The 21924-nt window shown below is 36.2% G+C and overlaps 1 protein-coding gene across 13 annotated transcripts in view; it reads right to left on the reverse strand.

Annotated features, from left to right (window-relative positions):
- Window positions 1-598: 598 nt before the first annotated feature.
- The window catches only part of Ca-beta (Calcium channel protein beta subunit), a 96889-nt gene continuing 75563 nt past the window's right edge, over window positions 599-21924 (reverse strand). For 6 of the 13 annotated variants that reach the window (XM_077415631.1, XM_077415628.1, XM_077415637.1 and 3 more), the window contains 9 exons: window positions 19978-20094; window positions 18260-18379; window positions 17955-18165; window positions 17058-17155; window positions 15285-15421; window positions 14782-14947; window positions 14248-14617; window positions 13425-13457; window positions 599-9800 (listed from right to left, as the gene is read on the reverse strand). In XM_077415631.1, the coding sequence (XP_077271757.1) occupies window positions 9637-9800; window positions 13425-13457; window positions 14248-14617; window positions 14782-14947; window positions 15285-15421; window positions 17058-17155; window positions 17955-18165; window positions 18260-18379; window positions 19978-20094 (1416 nt within the window). In that variant the 3' untranslated portion in view covers window positions 599-9636. Of the gene's footprint in view, window positions 9801-11649; window positions 11951-12709; window positions 12790-13424; window positions 13458-14247; window positions 14618-14781; window positions 14948-15284; window positions 15422-17057; window positions 17156-17954; window positions 18166-18259; window positions 18380-19977; window positions 20095-21924 lie in introns of all 13 variants that reach the window. The other 7 variants (XM_077415632.1, XM_077415630.1, XM_077415639.1 and 4 more) reach the window with 5 other exon arrangements.

Consider the following 21924-nt stretch of genomic DNA (forward strand, 5'->3'; position numbering starts at 1 on the left):
ATGTGCGTCGATGGAACATGATTTCGCGTCATACTTATGTGTCGAATTAATGTACCTACGTAGAGTGTAAATATCTTTTTGTATTGTCCGTTTATATTTTATAGGAGAGAATATCGAATAATGATTCATGTGTCCTAAGTCAGTCTCTATGTTTTTATTTCGCCTAAGTATACGATTGTAACTAGAGTATATAGGTTTATGAAATTTCACAATGAGCCATTTTACTGATCTGAAATGTGTTATTTCTATAATAATATAAAATAATATATATATATATATATATATATATATATATATAAAATATTATAATAATATAAAATAAAATAAAAACTAGATTAACAACTGCGCACAGCAATTTTACGTAAATAACAATTAGAAAGGCTCACAATGAAATCTCACAAGCTTTAGCACTCTAATTATAATACATGATACAATTATTCTATTTTCCTTCTCTATGATGAAAGTTTTTATCTGTTGTTACAGTAAATATATTCTTTCCATTATTTTTCACGCGTATTCGACTACATTGTTTCATCAAAATACTTTTCGATTGATGGGGGATGATATAGTTTAGGGGAGAATACAACGCGTTTCGGTGTCATGTGATGATAAAAATTTTTATTTACAAATGCGACAAATGACGTATTCGGGTACCAGTGACATGCGGGAGAGAATCGATCGGCCGTCCGCTATGACGACATTATAAAATGTACTTCCTCGCGTGTTCCTCGTTCTTATATTTTCGCTTTTCGTCTCTCCGAGACATCACTGGCGAAGGAAAGAATCACTGAGATATAACAATAATAATCTTTACATTAATTACGATTAAAATCTAACTATTTTAAGGGCTATGCGGAATTACAATAATAGAAATATTTGGTATCTCAAGGTCTTTGCAGTCCTGTTGCAGGATCTTTTTGGAAATAAAGGGCAAGGGGGACAGGGATCGGTAAGTAGGTGGGGCGTGTCAGGGGGCTGGAAATATACTCCTTTCTTGTTTAATTTCAAAGGATAACATCACAGCATTGACATATCAACATCGAAACGATCAGAGCAGCTCGTCCCTCGAAAGTCACCGAAACAGGCTCACACGGGATCTTAATAGTTCGATATTTCAGTGGGAAGAAAGATGTCGTCCGCATTTACTCGTGGACTCTCGAAGAGCGCGTTGCAACGGCCGTAGCGCATTTTTTCATTTGCTATAGAACAATTTACAATATCTCGTTAATTAGACGTCTCAATTTCGTCTTCGAACAACTGCACGCATTATACGCAAGCCATAATTCTCTCATTTGCTCGTTCGCTCGCTCACGCACGCATGCCTATATTCTCTCGCTTTCTCTCTCTTCTTTTCTTGATCCACTTTGCATCCATCTTGCGATCATTACAATTAGATGTACAATCGAATAATATTAATGTGATTGACACAATCCAACGCAGCTTACAAATATTTTATCTCTCTTTTTTTTCTCTCTCTCTCATTCTCTCTCTCTTTCTCTCTCTCGCTTTCTTCATTATCGGTGCAACAATATAGTGAAATAAAGTTCTCTTCTCAAGGAAAACGGATGGATCGCGGGGTGGATCACGTGGAGCATTCTGCCACGTGCTGAAACAACTGCGTGTTTATCAGTGGGCGGCACTGATCGCGCATTTGTGTGACAATAATATAGATAATATACACAGAGAAAAATCTTTGATCCGACGAACCAGCCACGAAAGGGAATTATCGAGGACGCTCGCGCGTGCACGAAGTTTATCATTCCTTTGACACGATTCCTACACACGCGACAGAATTGCATCTAATCCTCGTACAAGCGCTAGTCGGCCCGAATTGACGCTCGTCTCTCGCGATACATGCATGCGCGATAAGTTTCAACTCTTCAACAATACACTACTAGTATCTCTGAGGAAGCTATGATAATACAAGCTACTAATATTTATTTAGAAACCACTTTCTGTTTTAAACGACTACTAATTAAAGACGCAGATTTATGAAAAAAGCTATAAAAACTGCATATTTAAGTATTCATAGAAGGTTACAAATTAATGATATCTAAACGTAGAATATACTTTTCGCAATATGTTAATTAGACGATTTTAAATTATCATTGATTTTAATAAAATTTATCTTAATTTATACTTATTTAAGAGTCAAAATTTAAGAGTCACGTCGATTCGGGCCGATACGTAACGCCGTAGCAGTCTTACACCGCATTTCCTCTTTTCGCTATATAGATATACTTTCGAAACCACATTATACCGTCAACAATATTACGCCGTAAGCCTCGATACAAGGACAGGCATTTTTCGCAGTATTTTAAGCATACTGAGGGGATTTGCATCGGCCGAATGTCACCCTCGCGTTGTCTTCAACCGCGAGAGCACCTAAGGCCTGTGCTCAATCCTCATTTGGACCTTCCAACCATATGGGATTACATTCAGTGAACACGTCGATGGGACGAACGAGGGAAATCGTCGTCGACGACTCGGCGCATTAACAGCATTACAAGCTACAAAGTGACTAATAAAAATCCACAATGTTTACCGCAACAATTACAAGTCGTCCTATCTTAAAACATATTTAAAAAATCTGCAGTCGCGTATAATGAAATTCTTATTTTACTCACCGCTAATTGCGATTGCGACTAGAATTACTCTACAAATATACGCGCCATAGATATTAATCAAATAATTAGCGTTCAAGAGCTATCCTAGCGCGTAATCTATATCAACGGAAATTACTCGTCGTCCCGAAGAGGTCTCTCGATCGTTCCCGCAATCCATCGTTACGACAATCCAATAGTGACCGTCGTCGACGACTCCGCCACGATGAATCCGTTTAAAATTTTACATCCCTGCGCACGTTGTATAAAGTCAAACGTAGATCCGCGAATAGCTTCGAGATTACCGATCTGATCGTATTCGAAGCTTAGAAGTGATCTCTTCCTCCCCCATCGTCTTACAAATCCGCGTGCACACGGTGCGACAAAATACTTAGTCGTTTACAAGCAATCGTCGTTTTAATTATCGATACAATCAAACAGCATCAATCAACCGTTAAACTCTCTTTTTCCTTTTCAACAAATAAATATCTGGATCCATATAACTTTGCGAGCGGACGCGCATCGATCGCGTGAGAGCGACTAGGGAGCACCTGTCGATGATACGAATGCCGTAATTAGCTAACTAAGCGAATAATTATTCCTACGCATGCACACAGTGCGAGCCAACGAACCAAATCCCACGCAATTATCAGGTCAGTTCGCGCCCTACACGCGCACAATTCGTACAACAAGTACAACATCGAAGATTCATCCGATTCATCGTATTTCCAGCCTTCGTCTCTTTCACCTAACGTCGATACTCGTAGAATCATTTTAGTCTTCAGAAAAAATTCGTATGTTCCCAATTCGACTTTCAGTGTTTCGCCTCGCCTATATGATCATCCCTCGATTAGTCAAAGCTTCTTATCTAACATAATGCCTAGACGACGGGGCTCTCTCTATGCGTTAATGCATTCTGTACAAGTCATTCGATCGAGTCGCCGAATCTCGAAAAAGAATTAGTTAAAAAAATAGTAAGATTACATTCTCATTGGATAATTTGTGCGCACGATGCTTTCGTGACACAAATTAATCTAAAATGTTACTATTTGATTCCAAATATCGCAAAATAAAAGATATTCAAAATTTATTTTACATATAAATATAATTTCACAGAGACAATGATTTAAAAATTTTATTAAAATTAGTCTACGAAGAATTCTGTTCGTTTCAAAATTCGACGACGCGACTTACTTTTCGTTCCAACGAGGTCTTGAGTCAATCGCGTAGTTACACGCGGAAACTATGAGGCGTCGATCTAAGCACTTGTGATCGAAGGATGTATTTTTAGGATCGCTTCCATCAAGCTACATACTGAATTCTCGGCGCTACTTGAGCGCTACACAGATGAAATATTATTAACGATGCGGAAAGTAACGGATGTGAATCGAAGCCGCTAAGTCTTAAACTCAAATGAAATATTTTCGCCGCAGATGCACTTTCCTCTAGAGGAACGTTTCCGTATATGTAGATGCGTATGTGTGTACGTATATGAGTCAATATATTCATGGTGTGTAATTTTCATCGCTGCTTATATCCTGAGGAGTTACAAAATATTATAAAAATTTCCATCTTGACAATTAAAAAATATCTATAAGATATTACAACTTGCACAACTATATAACTATAGTTCACGGCTTTGCTCGGACCCGTGGTCCACAAACAAGCAGAACCGATCAACCAATCGAGCGATATTCTCGATCTGCAGAAAACCGCTTTACAAAATTTTACTATAATATACAAATTAGCTCTACGCACACAATATTAAGTTTTTATAAAGAATGTCAAAAATATTCTAGCCAATATTCTTTAAATTTGTCCCTTACAAAATCATACCTTATAACAATTTACAAATCCATGTAACAATGAAAGAAGAGAAAATAAAAATATGCTAAAGTAGATTATTAAAATTACATTCGCCAATTTTTTTAATAATAAATATATTGTATATTAATATCATATTAATAACACATGTTTCATTCGGGAGCAAATGCAAATATTTGAAAATTTCCTTGCTCGTTAAACCACTCCTACTTATAAGCACTCCCGCACATTTGTCAATCAAGCGGATTTCTTTACACCGAGAATACTCGTATATATTCGCATTTCCTCGGGATGGTCTCATTCGACATGGGAAATGAACTTGTCGTACGGAAGCAAAAAACAGCGTGAATTTTTCATATAGATTCACCAGCGATCATGACGAAATGTATTTTTACCTAATATGTACAAATCTGGACTACGAAAGGATCTTCGTGGTTAATCGTCTCGAAATGTATTGCGTTCGAATTCGTTTCAAAATATAGCGTCGAAATGCGTTACGAAAATTTCACATCGAGAAGATTCAGCGATTATTTTTTTATTTCAATTTCAATTAAAGAATCGGTACTTCCGCTGCTCTCGACTTTCTTATTCAAACGCGCGACGTTAGATATTTATATCTATAACTCTTTTTTACAAAATTGTTCTTCCTAAGATAAAATTTACATCCTCAACACTGATAAGCAATATTGGCGCGATAATTCGCGTCGGCACCAAATCTCATGCGAAGCTTCGAGATGCTTCAGAGAGACGGATATCCGTATAAATACATACTTATCTAAGAATTAAGTATTAAAAAAGACAAACAAACATAGCACATGATCGTAGCGTACGCAAATCAATCATGTGTTTCGCGATGCGTTTCCTCCAACAGACGTGTTCTTAATTGGTACCAATCATCGACTGCAACAAGATGTTATGTAATACAATATCTCGACAAAATTAAATTTTGTGTATTAATAATTTGCAAAATAATCTCCTAAATATTTCAATATCACGGGTTACTCTTTCACTCTTCTTCTCTCTTTAACAAGAATAAGTTTTTATCAAATTTATATGAAAGATTTAAAAACGTTTTTATTATACTTTTTTTTTTAAATTTTATTTGTAAGGTAAAAAAAATATGTAGGAAATTGATACCAATTAAGGGTATGTTATATATTACCATTAAACCATAAAAACCAATTTTCAAACATTCTTTGCCGATTATATACGTATCTATCTAACTTTTAAATAGCAAACAACCAACCAAACAAAAAATCTATGTGATATTCAAACCACAATTTTACGATTTTCATTAATATATCAATCGCAAAAAATGTGTCAAATATACTTTCGCTCTTTGAATTGAGTGGCGACTAGAATAAAACAAGCGTACATAAGTAATCTTTTAACATTAGACGACTGATCGCATGCTTCCGCTAAGTTTCTCCTCGCCCAAGGAAAAAACAGCTAATATATCGTTACTCGATTCTCTTTGAAAAACCAATATAAAAACCAATTCAAGATTACCCGTGCTTAGTTTATGCTAATTTATACAGCAACGTACACAATGTAGGATAACGCTAATCAAAAGTGCGGTATTTGCACGCACCACCGCGTATAATATATAGGAAAAGTTTCCGATTAATTATCCTAAATTAATAATGTCTCATGCCGATGACCGTGATCTATTCCGAGCTATTTTGGCTGCGAGAACGCTTTAAGATGTTCGTACGTTTCATTTGCGTCAAGTTATTTTTATTTTATCTTCAAAAATACAGGATAATCGTATCATCCTAAACTGGGAAATGTTTCGCGTGTGTGCTTGCAACATGTATCGATACGATTGGATCTTTTTCTATTTTTCACCACAGTCTGTCACAGATCGCTCCACGCATTGAAATCGACAAGATATCCGTGATGAGCAATGTCATGACTCATAATTAATAATTTAATTACCAGCATTTTTTTTTAGCTAAATGCCGATTCACAGCGTATCGATGCTGTATGAGTGAAAACTTGAACGGCACTCATTAAAGGCTTCTTACAGTATTTACATAACGTCGTTGGTGCGAAATGTGAATAAAAATATGTAATATTTATTGACATAAAAAATAATTTAGATTTTTAGAATTGCCTCAACTAAATGTTTAAAAAGCAAACATTTCGCAAATTAATAAACAGTGTATATCAAACCGATAATAAGTGAGCGAGATACAACGTATGTATTAAAAAGAATATAATTATACTATATTATAAATTATATTTATAATTTCAGTCTATAATTATCCATAGAAAAGCCAAGTGTTTTTATTCACATCTCCGCCGAAATCTTATTTAATCTTCTCTTTATCTCAATTAAAATTTGTCGAGTGATATAGACCATATAGATGGAATAGTCACTTGTGTGTACAATTTATATGTATATATGTATATTATGTACACAAAACGTTTTCTTTCACGTGCAATATACGTGTGTATCACGTTATACTTTTGCATAAGAGCTTCAACAAAACGTATAAACGCATCATAGAACGGCGTGTTAGGTCGTTGACGCGCTTGACCAAAATCGAAAACTTTCATAGGATTCAGCGTATCAATATCTTCTAATCTCGAGCCACATTGTCGTCTCGTAAATCAAAAACGTCTCGTTTCTACGTTAGTTTGTCTAATTTAATTACGTGATTGGTGGCAAGTATCACTAACGTCGATCGCTTAAAATCGCTTCAGCTACGTCCGACGTCGCGATCGGACGACGAACTTCAATTTCTACAATCAAATTCGAGATTGCCGAGCTGTGTTCATTGCGAATCGCATCTCAGCGACTGTAAAATTACGACGACTACATTGGCTATCACGGTCGACGATCGAATTAAAATATCTATGATCAGCTGCGAAATTTTATTAATGGTCTCTTTTGTCTTGATTATCAGCTAATTTAGCTATTAATAAAATTAGTTGGCCAACCGATCATAGGTCATTCCTCTAGACAATTAATTTTTTTTAATTGGAGTTATATAATGGTCATTATCATTTCCTATAATTAAATTCTATGAGAGAAATCAAATCTCCGTTTCATAGAGATATCAGTTATTCTTGATCATAAGAAATACTAGATACCGCGTCGATCGCCGATCGCCGATTCGACATAAAGACATGGGTTTTGGGGCCCGGGAGGAGTCGGTGCAGGGATTTAAGGCCCCAGGGCTCTCTTAACTCTGTTTCGAGTGCACTTTCTATCTTGGTCTCCTCGTCCCACGCGATTGTCTCGCGCGTCTACTAGTGTCGTTGAGCTGATTCCGCGAATGGAGAATTTGTCCTGCGTTATACTGCGATGGACAAGGACACCGGAAGATTATTTCGAATCGGCTTAGAACTCCTGTTGGAATAATCGTTTGTTCAAACGATCGTTTAACTACGCTCGAACCCTTATAATTATCGCATTCGCGATAAAAATTCGCTAATTGGAAAATCGCACGTAAATATTAAAATAACTCCATTGTTATCGCAATATAATTTTAGTTTGGCAAATAATTCGCATTCATAAACAGAGTCCGTCGAAGATATAAATGTGTAGAATGTGTGTATATACATGAGTACGAAGATTTCTGATTAATAATAATTGATTAGAATTTATTTCAAACTTCCAAAATTATTCGGTTAAGAATTTTAGATTATGAAAATGAGATTGAAATTGTTCAGATAATATGTTTCAAGTTATTTCTTCTTAATTATATGTGAGACTTTCGAAAAAAGTTCGAGAGTAAGTTTTGCAATACTTCGCGTGAAAAATGCATAGCGTCTATTTGATTGAATACATGAACGACTTTGAGTAGCGTATTTAACGAGGAGTACCGAATGCAGTCAAGTGTGTATATTTTCAATTACAGAATGATATCACAACATTATATTCTTTTCGTATAAAGTAGCATAAAAGATGTCATGTAACGTGCATCTCGTAACGATGCGTGCATTTTGTCGTGGCCAGCAATTATGGTGAGCATTCGATACGTTTGGCATAGATTACGCTCAATCGTTGTAATGAGCGGGGATGGGGGGTTGACATGTTCCCTCTACATAACACAGCAGAGCTCTTAAGCATATACGTCATCAGATAGTACATCTCGATGGTATTTGTGCGTGAGAATAGTTTGGTAGTTGGTATATGATCAATAACTAGCATAATTCTGCAATTGTGGATGACACCGCCAGAGTGGTACGCGTTCGTGATATTAATCGGGGCATTAATTGTCGAAGACGTAATGTACGAAGATGAAGATGTTTTTATATATAGATAATGTATGCAAAAATTGCGGAATTTGTAATGTGCTAATGAAATTCATTCAGCAATACTCAGGAACAGCGCTCCTGTTTTCGATTCTTTGCAGTCCGACGATAAAGCGATTTAGATTTGGCGAATTAAAGATATCTTGACAACCATATGTGTACGCTACTGGTGATCAGTAGCATATCAGGAGAAGAAGAAGAGAAGAAGTAAAAAAGAGATTTTTAAATGTTTTATGATCAAAACGTCTTTGTTGATTCATTATTAATAAAGTATAAGTATACAATTAAGTTGACCGCGAATGTTATTGAAGTATATCCAGTAGAGTAAAAAGAAATAATAGCAGCGTTATAATATAGTAGTGTATTATTACAGATGCAAGAGCTTTCGGAAGATAGGATGCATGTTTAGAGCATGCCGAAGAATTTTCCAGCAGTTATGTTGCAACTGAATCCTGTTCTCTAATTAAACAGCAATAAAATCTCGCGTATTAATTTGTACTTTTCCTCGCGGGTAGCGCGATAAAAAAAATGCAAGCACAAAACGTTTTGCGGGACTAACGTGCACGCTGCTGGCAACAGGTAGCGTATTCGATAGCGAGGTTCCTTGGTGGAATAGGTAAGCGGAGATGAATCGTCGACGGTTTCGAGATCGTCGAGTGCGTCGGATAGAATCGATATATATATGGTAGCATCTTTTTTTTCAGATTCGTTGGTGGCGTGTGCTGTCCAGCCGATCTGGATTTCTGTATTCTTCTTGTCTTTCTTAGCATATAGAGTAGCGCGACAGGAAACAGCCCCACTAACAGAGCGCAGCGATCTTATCGCGAGGTAGCGTTGCGCACTTCCTAGCGTTCGGTAGCGTTACCGGGAGGCGAGCCCGCTAAAGGGCGGTGGTGCGCAGGTGGGGACAGCGCTGAAGCGACAGGCCCCGGGGCCCCAGCTCCTAAATAGCATTAAGAGCACGCGAGTCCTGCTGCTGGCGACGTCTCGAGGCACTACCGTAATCGACGCCATGTTCCTCCTCGCCGTAGTCGTGATCCATGCGATCGCTTCGATCGCGATCCATCCGTTCCAGTCGCGATCTTCTCGTTCCTTCATCTCTGGCACCTGGATTAAAGACAGACAGAGATTAGATTTCAATTGACAAAGGGGATATATCCACACGTCTTGCTGACGCGAGTTTGTAATTTTCGCAAACTTTAAATTATATCTTTATTGTTTTCTTAAAGAAAATAAATCCAATAATTATATCTCTCAATAATAATGATTGAGAAGTGATGTAACCCATCGCTGATGTGGATCTTAAGTTAAAAAGACAAATCAAATCCACCATAAATATTTATATGCGTTACTGAAATACTATAGTAATATAGAACTGAATTGTGTATTTATGTATAATTACGAATTTTTTATTTTTATTCTAATCTTTTTTTTACTAAAGTAGCATTTTTTGTATTAAGAAATTATCGATTGTAAAATGACAAGTACAAATTCCACCGCAAAGAAACTATATCTATATGTAACATCACTCAAACTCTACCCTACGAAAAAACGAACGTCACTTGGGTCCTGGATGATTATTGTTGTGAGCAATAGGGAGATGAATTAGATCATTCCAGCCACATCATTCCAACATCTCATGCTATTTAATCCATACACAAGCTCTAAGCAAAAAAAATACTAAATAAAAAAAAGAGGTACGGCGCAAAGACTCCGACGTTCGAACTATCGTTGCGCAGGTGCGCAGAAATCGAGAAGTAGAAGAATGTACTCGTGTAGTCATCGACACATTGATGCAATCTCGGACATAAATTACGCGAAACGATATAGATCGTCTACGATCCACGACGAAGCTAAAGAAACCCTTTATAACTTCTGTCCTCTCGACTTACGCTGCTACGTCGTTAATCTCTCTCGCTAACGTTAGATCATCTCTATTCTATAGTCCTATTCTATGTGAGAGGGGTTGGTGAAGGGCTTGCGAAACATATGGAATAAAACAAATATAAAGGCTAAACTTCTAATCGTGACAAATAAAAAATTTCGACGTAAATAAAGAAATATTAATGGAGATATCAGTTATTTATATAAAAAAACTTAGATACGTTGGAATCAGATTTTCTATAATCTAAAGAGTAAAATAGACTTAAAATTAAATAATATTAATAAAATATAAGAAGCAGTTTATAAACTTTGTTCATTAATTGTTTGTAACAAACTTGTGCCTGCTATAAATAATAATATTAATTTCCTACATTAATTTTCTATATTAATAAAATATAGGAAATTTGTAGTTTTTTAAATTAAAAATTTATTAATGGTTTGTAACAAACTTCTATTTGTTATAAATAATAATATAGAATATTAATTTAAAAAAAGAAACATTAAATTTGCAACTAATTGTAAGAGAAAAACATGTCGTGGCCAGAAGTTTAGCTAAAATAAAATTCCATTGGAATAGGAGCAAAAAAAATGAAGTGAATAAAAGTGGCGTAATTGCGCTAATTCAATAGCAATCAAATAACTTTTATGACAATAATAATGTTTAAGATTAATAATTGAAATATTTTAGAAGGTTTTATATCGTAAATGTAAATCAAATTATTCGTAATTATAATATGCAAAAGCATGTAATTATAATTTATAACTAAATATATAGTAAAATTGAAAAAAAAGTTAAAATTTGTCACAGTTTCGAATTTAGGTCATGATGCGTTTGACAATAAACTTTAAGTAAAACTGATACAAAATAAAACTTGAATTATAATTCACGTTAAAGTCTAACATTTTAAAAAGTCTTTGATTGCTCTCTATGGCGAGCCTGTAGTTACTTTACCGCATAAAGAAGAGTATAGTATAATAGGGAAACATAAAAATCAATTTCTCTGGTCGAGAGAAATAAAATCGGGTCGGTTCCGTGTTTCCGGGCCCATGCACCAAACCCATCTGTACTTACTACGCGCCCTTACAAAGGTATCCCTATTACACAGTTTCTCTCTAATTCTTTCAATCGCATCCACACCCGGAGTTAAATATTCACGGTGCGTGGATTACGAAGTGTACAATTTGTGGCCGGTTTATGCCGCATAAAATCGCATCCGCGATGAAGCAGGAAGTAGAAACGGCCGCACAATGACAGGCATGTCCCGCGCTCGGGTCTTCTTAACACAATTGTTTCGTCTTGGTCTCTTGGTCACCGCGACCAAGTCGTTAGTCGTCGTGTTTTCGGATGACTCCCGTGGCAGCCACCGCCTCCACTTTTACACGTAAACAAAGAGAACATCGGAGTCAGAGCTCGTTGCTGATGAGAACAAAGCCGACAATAATGTGTGTGCCCTCGCGCGGCACTTTCGTGGCTAAAACTTTTTTTGCCCGTCGAATCGGACCGCATTGCGGCCTAATGAGTTTAGAGATTGATGACGATAGGTGTTTGTGAAGAAAATAAATAAAAAAGAAATAATCAGGTATTGCTCCCAATGGCTTTTTGTCTCGCGCGATCACATAATAGCTTTGGCATTAATTTGGCAGAATTTGAAAACACACGTGGATTTTCAAAACTACTTTCGACACTTGATTTGCGTAAAATCCAATAAAAAATAAACAACTGTAAATATTTGATACTCGAAAAAGTCAGTAGATTCCATCATATCTATTTCAGAACAAACATTACAACTTTTTCTTAAAACATTAAAAAATCTACGCTTACAGACTTATCTATTTATATAAAATTTAAGAAATAAAATATTTTCAAATATTGAGTAATTATCTAAAAATTCGTATTTTTTCTCTTTCTCTTTAAATATTTTAATTAAAATTAATTTTAATAAAAGAAATCCACACTCGTGATCGATGATAGCGCAGTGTGCACGAGGTAAGTTGCAATTAAATAATGTAAGCGTGTTTAATAATTAAATATACCAAGTATGAGAAAGGAAAGTTTTTGCTGACTGTACGAAAAGAGTTGGGGAAGCGATTACACAAATAAAAACGAAACCTAGAATTTTATCCGCACTAACGGAAGAGATAAACGCGCCTCGGTCTTACTGCATTGGGTATAAGTTCATATCGACCCGTACGTTCGATCCGTACATTGCCGCTGAAAAGAAATATAACGTCAGGATAAGGTGATATTGATTTGATGATAAACGATTATGCGAAAAATGCAGAGACAATTTTAGTCAATAGCATTGTCTTTTCGGCGGATAAGTGGAATAGAATGCGAAGTTAAAAGACTGCTACATCATATCCTAATTGATAGACATACCATAGATCTTTATAAAGATCATCTAATTATAGTATAATTATATAATAAAATTATAAGTAACATCAAAAAGTATGTATGTAATGCACGTGTATAAAAAAATTATACATAATTATAATTATCTATGCAGAGAATGTGCAAGTGACTGACATTTAAATTACATTATAATGAATATAAATTTCATGTAATTAATAATAAATAATATAAATAATGTGCAATTCGTACGTTAAAGTTCAATACCATGCTATAATAAAATAGAAATTCTTAAATGTGCATAATATCAATAATACGACAACATATAAATCTCATAATAGTCTATTTGTTTCTAACGAATCTTCAAAGGAAATTCTATTTTCTAAAACGATTTCATGCGACGTCGACGTGCAGTTAGCAAACTATATATGCTGAATGAAGGTAAAAATAAGGAATACGAGAGTGCAAAAATATGCTCAAGGAAAATATTGGGTTACCTCTTCGATGATAGTAAGGCTCATGAGGGGCACCTGAGAGGACAAGAAGAAAGTTAGTGGCAAAACTGGGTCTCGTTAGATCTTTGAGGGGGCTAGAAAGCGCGAGCGAGGATCATCAGGATATTGAAAAGGGGCATCTCGAGGTACGTGAAACATATGGACGGGTTATGTCATATTAAATATTACGAGATATTCAAATGCGTGTTAATAACGTCTCTCAAAATCATTTTCCCGAGATACCCTGAACGATACGACAATGGTCTCAAAGCCAATATTTCGATCTCTGTAGTTAGCTTTAAGCATTGCCAAATATGTTCGCGGATGAGTTTGATTTTTAGTTCGACAACGCTGAAGACGTCAATCGTTGTATTACGCATCGATTTGCGTCATATACAGCGATGCCATTGCTAAAAGCGATAAATCGTCGTAAATCATCATCAGATTTACATCGCCTCCTGCATCTCTCAACGATTTTGGACGCTTTCCACAAAACCGTTACCGAATGGTCGAAATATTGGCTCCCGATATTCTATCCGTGCTCTATTTAAAATCTTTCTATTGTCCCGAATTCCATTATTGTTCGTGCGAGACGAAAACGTCCTTGACCGATTTGGAATTCTCTGCATTTGACTATTTGACATAATTTCCTCGACATGAAAATATAATACTTCTGGTACTTGCGACGCAGATCTACCCGTAAATTAATTTAAAGCTTATTGCCTTATATTCAGAATTGGGAATATAAAGATCTGTAAATCTAGGAATCTTTAAACATTTATAAATGTGATTAATGATCTTTGATTTATCAAAATAATCGTGATACCTGATGGCACACGTTGCGGGTACGTGTCCGCCGGTGCATCGGGTGCAGGCACGGCGCGTGGCACCGTAGAAAAGTCGGGCGGATGCGTCGCCCTCCAGTAAGCTTCCAGGTACTCGGCCACGTGTTCGCATGCCTCCTCTAATTGATTCTCGTCCAGGATGACATCGAACATTTCTGGCGGACACTGCGCCAACTTTTCCGCGGCCACCATTTGTACGTTAAGGTGACGTATCTGCGACTTTCCTCGGGTTTTGATCAGCCTCTGCAGAACCTTCGGCGAAGAAATCTTCAAGTAAACGATAGTGGGCGCCAAGCTGGTCTTCGCCAGTTGCGACGGATGGTTTATGGTGTCGCAATCCAAAACAACTAGCTGGAATTGCGTATTAGACGTGCGGTTAATTTATTCGATACAAATTAATCTGTTGTGTTTAAATTATTCATCATGAAAAATCTATTTTCAGTAATAAAATTGATATTTAATTGAGAAAATTCAAAAAATGCTAGAAATTTTAAATTGGAATACTTTTCACAAACCTGAAGAGTTCTAGCAAGTTCGAAAATCCTCTCGATCTCTTGCTGAACTTCCGCTAAACAACTGCTCCTACTGGTCGACCGTTCCATGATCGCTCTTTTAGTTGGATTGTTCAGCAAGGATCTCTTCGCTAACGATATATCCGCCATTACCCTTGTGATAATAATTCTGTAATGATAAATAATTCTTGATGAAATTAGTAATATATAAACACAAAACTTTCAAATATTAATTTTTCAGTATTTAAAACCTTGTAATGGCATATTTAGTGCGCGTAGCGTATAGCATATTGTAACCAGTAATACACTGTAGGTTAAACTGGATCTAGCTTACGTGAACGCGCAAACGTAAAGAGAATTAATGGCAACGTCCGTTTTTCCTTGTTAGTACAAGAAAGAAAGTCGGCTTATTTAGGACTAATAGCTGTCCGTTTTTCTTCGTTAGTAATAGAAAGAGGTCAGACCACGAGTAAAAATAACACGTTATCTAAACAATCCCGACAGACCTGCCTTCGAAGCGATGTTTGAGAAAATCGAAGAGCGCCTTCTGCATCATATCCGTCACTTGGTAACCCTTGAGCGACGGCCCGACCAGCACTACGGGCCTCATGGAAGGTACCACGTCGTAGGGAGTCGTCGTCTCCTGAAAATCCAAGCAAACGATCAGTTCAACCAATCGAGATGAGGCCCCGTTCGCCAATATCGGCCCCAGGATAGTCTCACTTACGTAGGACTGCGTGAGCACGGTATGCAACATTGAAACATTGAAATCAGTTAATGGCCACGTCGACTTGACACATGCGACCTCCTGCACGGCCAAAGTCCTTCCCTGAACGTGCGAACGCCCACGGGACATCCTCTTCGAGCACCGAAGGTACTTTGGCCAAGCAGCACGTTAGTAACTACGATATCTAAGGTGTTAACGGCCTCCTACGGACTAATCGTTTCAGCCTATATTCTACCTTTATGATGGTGAATGATTTTCGCCGCGACACGCGGCCCCGGGTAGGAATAATCGCTGGTCTAACACTGTACGCGTCGTGAGGGTGACAAAAAGTGATCAACAGTGTGTTAAAATAGTGAAAGTATTTACCAGTCGTTTTCGACTAAAACTATGGATATATTCAGCAGTATAATATGATACTTTTATTGTAGAAAATTTCGTACCAAGTAAAATACGATGATTCCACAAACTGTTTATGGAATTATGGAAATTTTAATAAAAAATTATTTAATCCACTAATAATTTGATAATAATCATTATTTATTATTAATTTGATGAAGAAATAATTTAGATATAATAAATCATTAAAGTAAGCAATAGAAGAAAAATTCTCTTTAAAAGTAAAGAAAGTGATAATTTTTTATGTATTTTTCTCCAAAAAATATATATTTGCCTAATAAAATACTATAAATGTAGACTATCTGCGTCAATTCCTAATTGTGAACCATGATTTGTAAACCATGAATTATCAATTATAATTTCTATAATATAACCTTTGACATGCCACATAATTTATCTAAAATATCATTAAAAAATTAATCACATTTAAAATCTTTATTTTATAATAATATTTTTAGGACTAATTGTAAGTGCATGTTATAAAAAAAAAAACAAATATTATATATTATAGAATTGCACATTTAGAGACATAAATTCTATTTATATCCGTGCGGGAAAGATAATCGTTAGTCTAAGAACCTTAAATTTATTTAGAATCGACTAGTAAATTTTAGCATCTTAGACAATGTCCATATAAATTTACTTACTCACCAACAAAATCCTTGATATATTATCTCTCTCTCTACGATAGCAAAATTTTATATTTCTTATTCAGTTTAAAAGTTTTCGTTAATAAAATTTTCATTTGAAAATATTATAAAATAATACTATTAGAAAAATTGCTTCGACATGGACAGAGCCTAAAGTCGCAAGGTCGTACATTAGATAGAAACATTTAATAGGATTGTCTGTACGTCTAACTAGCGTGAGAAAAATGCATCATGCTATTGAACGCAGCTATTGTCTGAATTGTAATGAAGAGTATTAAATAAACCGTGGGCAATAATCAATATCGGAGCAAACAATTCTAAAGTTGTCAGACGGTTTTTTATCTCATCTCAGTGTGTGACATCTATTATTATGCATGACATCATTGAGCATCACGCCAGTTCAGTGGGCGTACGGCGCCTACCAATCCAAGTGTAAAAGCTCAAAGAGTGATAAGCTGTGCGTGACGCGTTAGGATATTCGCAAGCGTGGCTCGCTGAGCGTTTACCGGCTTCTTGAAGAAGTTCTTCCGCTTCTCCTTAGCGGGTGGGGTCGTCAGGGTCGCCTTGCCGGGTCGCACGTTCCCGACACTATCGCTGTCGTCACCTGTCGAAAGAATACGTTCGGGATTACTCGGAATCTCATCTATATGTCAAACAATCGACGAGTCCCTCTTTCTCTCAAAGAAGCTATTAAGAAGCACTCAACTGATGTGATGCAGCCTAGATATAATTTGCTAATTTATGCTTTGTGTCTCTGCTTATAGCAGCGGCTATCAAATATCAGCAGCTAGCTACAGCAGTACTAAGAATCGGCATGTGTGTTGATGAGATTGCACGAATACGGTGACTTACCCGATGGACTTTAGCAATGAAATGAAAACTAATAGGGCGTGTGAAGCAAGAGCACAGTAGTGAGCAATTTCTTTTCGCGAAAGAGCAAGGATGGAGAAGCTCGTATCTCTGTGTAAACCGCAAGGAATAAAAAAAAGTCTGATATATTAGTATTAATTTTATGTCAAACTGACAGAGTACAATAACGTTGAATTCTATATGTTCTATTAAATGTTTTATAATCATAAACGTTGTTATTTGTGCGCATGCAGTTTTATTCACTTGCAAATTTACACAAGAGTTGCTTCAATCTAATTTTCGGGGCGATAGAAGCATTTCAAATTTCAAAGCTGGTGTTTTACGTGTCTCTCAAATAGTGGGATACTTAGGATCTCAAGCGAGTGTTATTCGTCATATTTTTTTGTTTCGACCGGCCTGTAGCAACGGATCCGTCCGCCTGTAATTCACTGTCGAGGATCAAGCTGAGAAAGTTTCCCGATTTCAGGGTACACCGAGTTGGGTACACCGTGAATTTGGGGGGGGGGGGAAGAAAGAAGGACGTGCTAGGATACCTGGCGTAGGTGGTGTGGAACCACGTGAGGGCATACCACTCTCGCCAAGGTTCCCTGAAGACCCTCCTCGCGTCGAGTAGAGACCCTTCGTGCCACGCGCGGCGCTCGCCTGTAACCTTAAGGCCTCCAGCTTCACAGGTGACGGGATGAAACCCACGTCGCAATTCTCTTTCACGAGCCTGCCGATCCACCAGTTGTTGTCATACTTCTCCTGAAACGAAACGATTAGTTAACAAAGAAAATTTTACAATTATACGACAAGAAAGAAATCTACTACGAGATAGAGGACGCGTGCTCGCGCATACCTTGATGTGAAGAAAGTCACGGACGTCGAAGCTGACGGCCGAACCGTGGACAGGTGAGTCATCGTCGACGGATCCGTCATAGCTCACGTTAGTCCGCACTGCAAATGCTACCGGCTTCGACTAAAATGTAAATTAAAAAATTATGAGCACAAGCGCATACCTATTTCCTCAATCAGTTATTGATTTATACGGACTACCGTTTAAATTTTTATCTCTTCTATCTATTCTATCCAGACATGCAATATATAGCGTTATAAAGAAATACCTAACGTTTAAGGACATTAAAAATAGTAAATTATAAATATAAATTAATAATAAGTTATAATATAATAAGCAAAAAATATCTAACGTCTAAAGTAAATCAATTTTATCAAAACTTTAGCGTTATTTTAAAAATATTTGCTTTCTATAACTTAGCCTGACAATGATTATTTAGGGTCAATAATTTAAGGACAATGATTTAGGGACAATGATATGTCAGGGAAAGTAAATCGGACTATGATCATCAACCTCGACGACAAACGCGGTGTCGTCTCGTACCACCGCGCTTAGTTACATATCATCGTTCCCTTGCCCGTGTTATCGACTTTTCTATCAGGTCACGGTGCAGCTCCTATATCGCAACGTGTACATAAACACGTATAACTATATCGCGTGTATAGAATGGAAAATAAAAGCCGGCCACACACCGCCGACGTGCTTCACAGCCGATCGACACGTTGTCAGCTTATGCGAGGACGCATTTTGCTAGTGACAACATCGTCGCTTTAATAAAGAAATAAAAGAGTATTGCGGAGCTTTTCATTTTTATTGCGACGAGCTCTATCCTTCGAAGGTCGTCTCTCGCCAATCAATATCCGTTAAGCCGAAGAAGACTGGAGTCGATCAGATCCTCGCGTTTGACGCGTTCGTGCTATTTTATAATTTTACCCCCGCGTTTACTATATTCAATCCTATAACACTCTATCGTTATATAATCCACTATGAACAAAGATTTTCGCGGATTGAGTCCTTTATTCGAATTTTTTCAAATAAAGCAATCTTGCAACACAAGAAAAAGAGAGAGGCGGAGAGAAAGAGAAAGAAAGAGAGAAGAGAGAGGTATATTATATTATAAATATCTTATCATACTTTTTTTGTAATTAAATTTTAGCTGAAAGAATACTTTTTTAGCAAGTTTATGAATAGTGAATACTGCTTGCATATAGTTTGCGAAAAATTTATATGAACAAAGTCTATTTCTAATGAAGTAAAATACAATCCACGAAATGTATCGATACTTTGCAAAATGCCTCATGCATGTTCTTCGGCGTAAAACACTCTCTCGATACGTGAACGTCGACATTATTGTCGCATTTAAGCATTATTGCCGCGTTAGAGCCGCGTACGAATCATAGATCGTATTTTTCCATGGATTTATTTTCATGGCTTATGGACTACGAGCGCGAGAAGAAGCGTTCCGCGAAGTGTCGGATTGGCACCTCGCCGAGTCCGGTTTCTTTTTCTTTCGCTTCCTATCTTGAAATTGCAGACGCGTCCAGCTATATGTCGCGTTTCTCGTACAAATTTGTGATGTGTATAACGTGCCGGAAAAATATGACGGCGATAATGAGACAACCACTCGATCGATAAACGGTGATCCAGCACGCGCGGAATAATAAGAATGGACCCCTGTGAAAGCAAAGCAAACTGGAGCGCACGAAGGATCAATGACTTACTCTGGCTTTTTCGAGTTGATTGAGGGCCTGCCTCTCCTTCTCGCGTCGCAGGCTCTCCTTCTCCTCGTCCAAAGAAAGATCCGAGCTCGGCTGCGAATAGTTTGAGTCCGCCGAGCCCTGAAAAAAAGCATACAAGGAATCCATTAGATCGGAACTCCCGTACATGGCAAAGAAGTTTTTGAAAGTTTAAACAAATTTTTCCTTACACACAATTAAGTATTGATTAAATTTTTCCTATTTGATATTTTTAGGCACGATTTACGATAACTTTGGCCCCTTGAAATGTTAGTGATTTTTGGAGGCATTTTTGGCGAGAAACACGGGAAAAATATTAAAAAAATTTTCCGACCAATAGATAATAATAATATCACTTTTAAGATAAAAAATATCTTTCAACTTTCCACACGAACGTTCAATTTTCTTTTACTTGAAAGTACACATGTAGACGAGAGAGAAGTCTTCCCCCGCATAAAAAAATTAACTCCAAGCTTATTTCTAAAAACTTGAAATTAAAATTTATTCGAAATAGGAAACAAATATAAGATTATAAAATTTTCTTACTATTTTTTCCATGTGAAAAATGCCTCCGAAAACTACTTATATTTCAAAGTTATCGTAATCGTCCCGAAATTTGTGGTAAATTAATAAACTTTTGCAATAATTTTTAATCTTAGGTGTTGCTTTAAACTCTTTAGTAACTTTCGATAAACCCTCTTCTAACTTTTGATATAAAATCTCGGAAGTTTTTCATTTAAACTTCCGATAATTTTAAATTGTTTTTAAGTAGAAGTGTCAATTTTAAATATCAATTTGTCTCTCTATTGTAGAATATATAATATTTTGAAGCAAATGACATAATCTTTCAGTTAATCATTCCATATAAATATTGTTCAATAACTGTAACAGTTCGTAATTAAAATCTTAGTTTAATAACATCGCACACAGTAAAGTTTTGTAAAATTCTTTAAAACAGTTTTGATATTAACATATTAAAAGGCATCATCTACAAGTATACCTTTCGTGTTAGTCTTTCAAACCAAATATTTCTTATCCCTTGAAAATTCATTATTGCTGGTAGCTGACTGTGGCCAGATTAATCGAACGATTAAGCAAAAATTAATATAATTCTATAGAATTAAGAGATTTGTTTGGATATGACATATGGACATAGATGTGTAATAAATCATAGCAATCTTAAATATGATTAAATTGGGAAATAAAAGAACAAAATAATCTCTGAGAGTAAAATCTTCCTTTTCCAGTCCTTGAAAATAGCATATTTAAACAGCATTTATTTACTCTGCGTATGACGTTAACTGTGACTTTGTCCGCGAGACCGTGAATGATAAAATGCCCTACGACGCAGTTCATTACGTCTATCACGCCCTACAAGTATCGACGTGAGATTACCTTGTAACAAAGGAAATCAATCTAGCAAGTTAATTAGTTCCTGTTAAAATTAAATGAATCGATCGAGGATAGGAAGGAAAACTTACGCATACTCAATGTTCGTGGTCATAAGCAAGAAATTGAGACTAGCATACTCTTCAGCATATTAATGAAGAAAGTTAGCGGTGTTGTTAATTTATTTTGATTCATTTAATATTACAAATGTTGCTCGATTGTCAAATGCTTATGTTTACAAATGATTATGTATTCAATGTAGTAAATTCTTAAAAATGTTCATTTTAAAGATCTTTTTATTATAATTTTTTTTCATTTAATATGAAGTATGATTCCACATGAATTCCTTCTATGTGAAATTATTTTTATATTAACAATAATTATTATTTTATAGCAATGAGCTAAAACAGCAACAAGTGTGTGTAATAAATTAATACTTTTGTTTAATGTTAATGACTGTCTTTCGTTTAAAACATATCGCTTTTCAAGTAGAAGAAAATATAAGATTAGAAAAGGAAGATTTTACTCACATATTATTTTGTT

The sequence above is a fragment of the Temnothorax americanus genome, unplaced genomic scaffold (genome assembly GCF_048541705.1).
Source record: "Temnothorax americanus isolate GAGA-0224 unplaced genomic scaffold, ASM4854170v1 Scaffold4, whole genome shotgun sequence".
NCBI classification, from domain to species: Eukaryota; Metazoa; Arthropoda; class Insecta; order Hymenoptera; family Formicidae; genus Temnothorax; species Temnothorax americanus.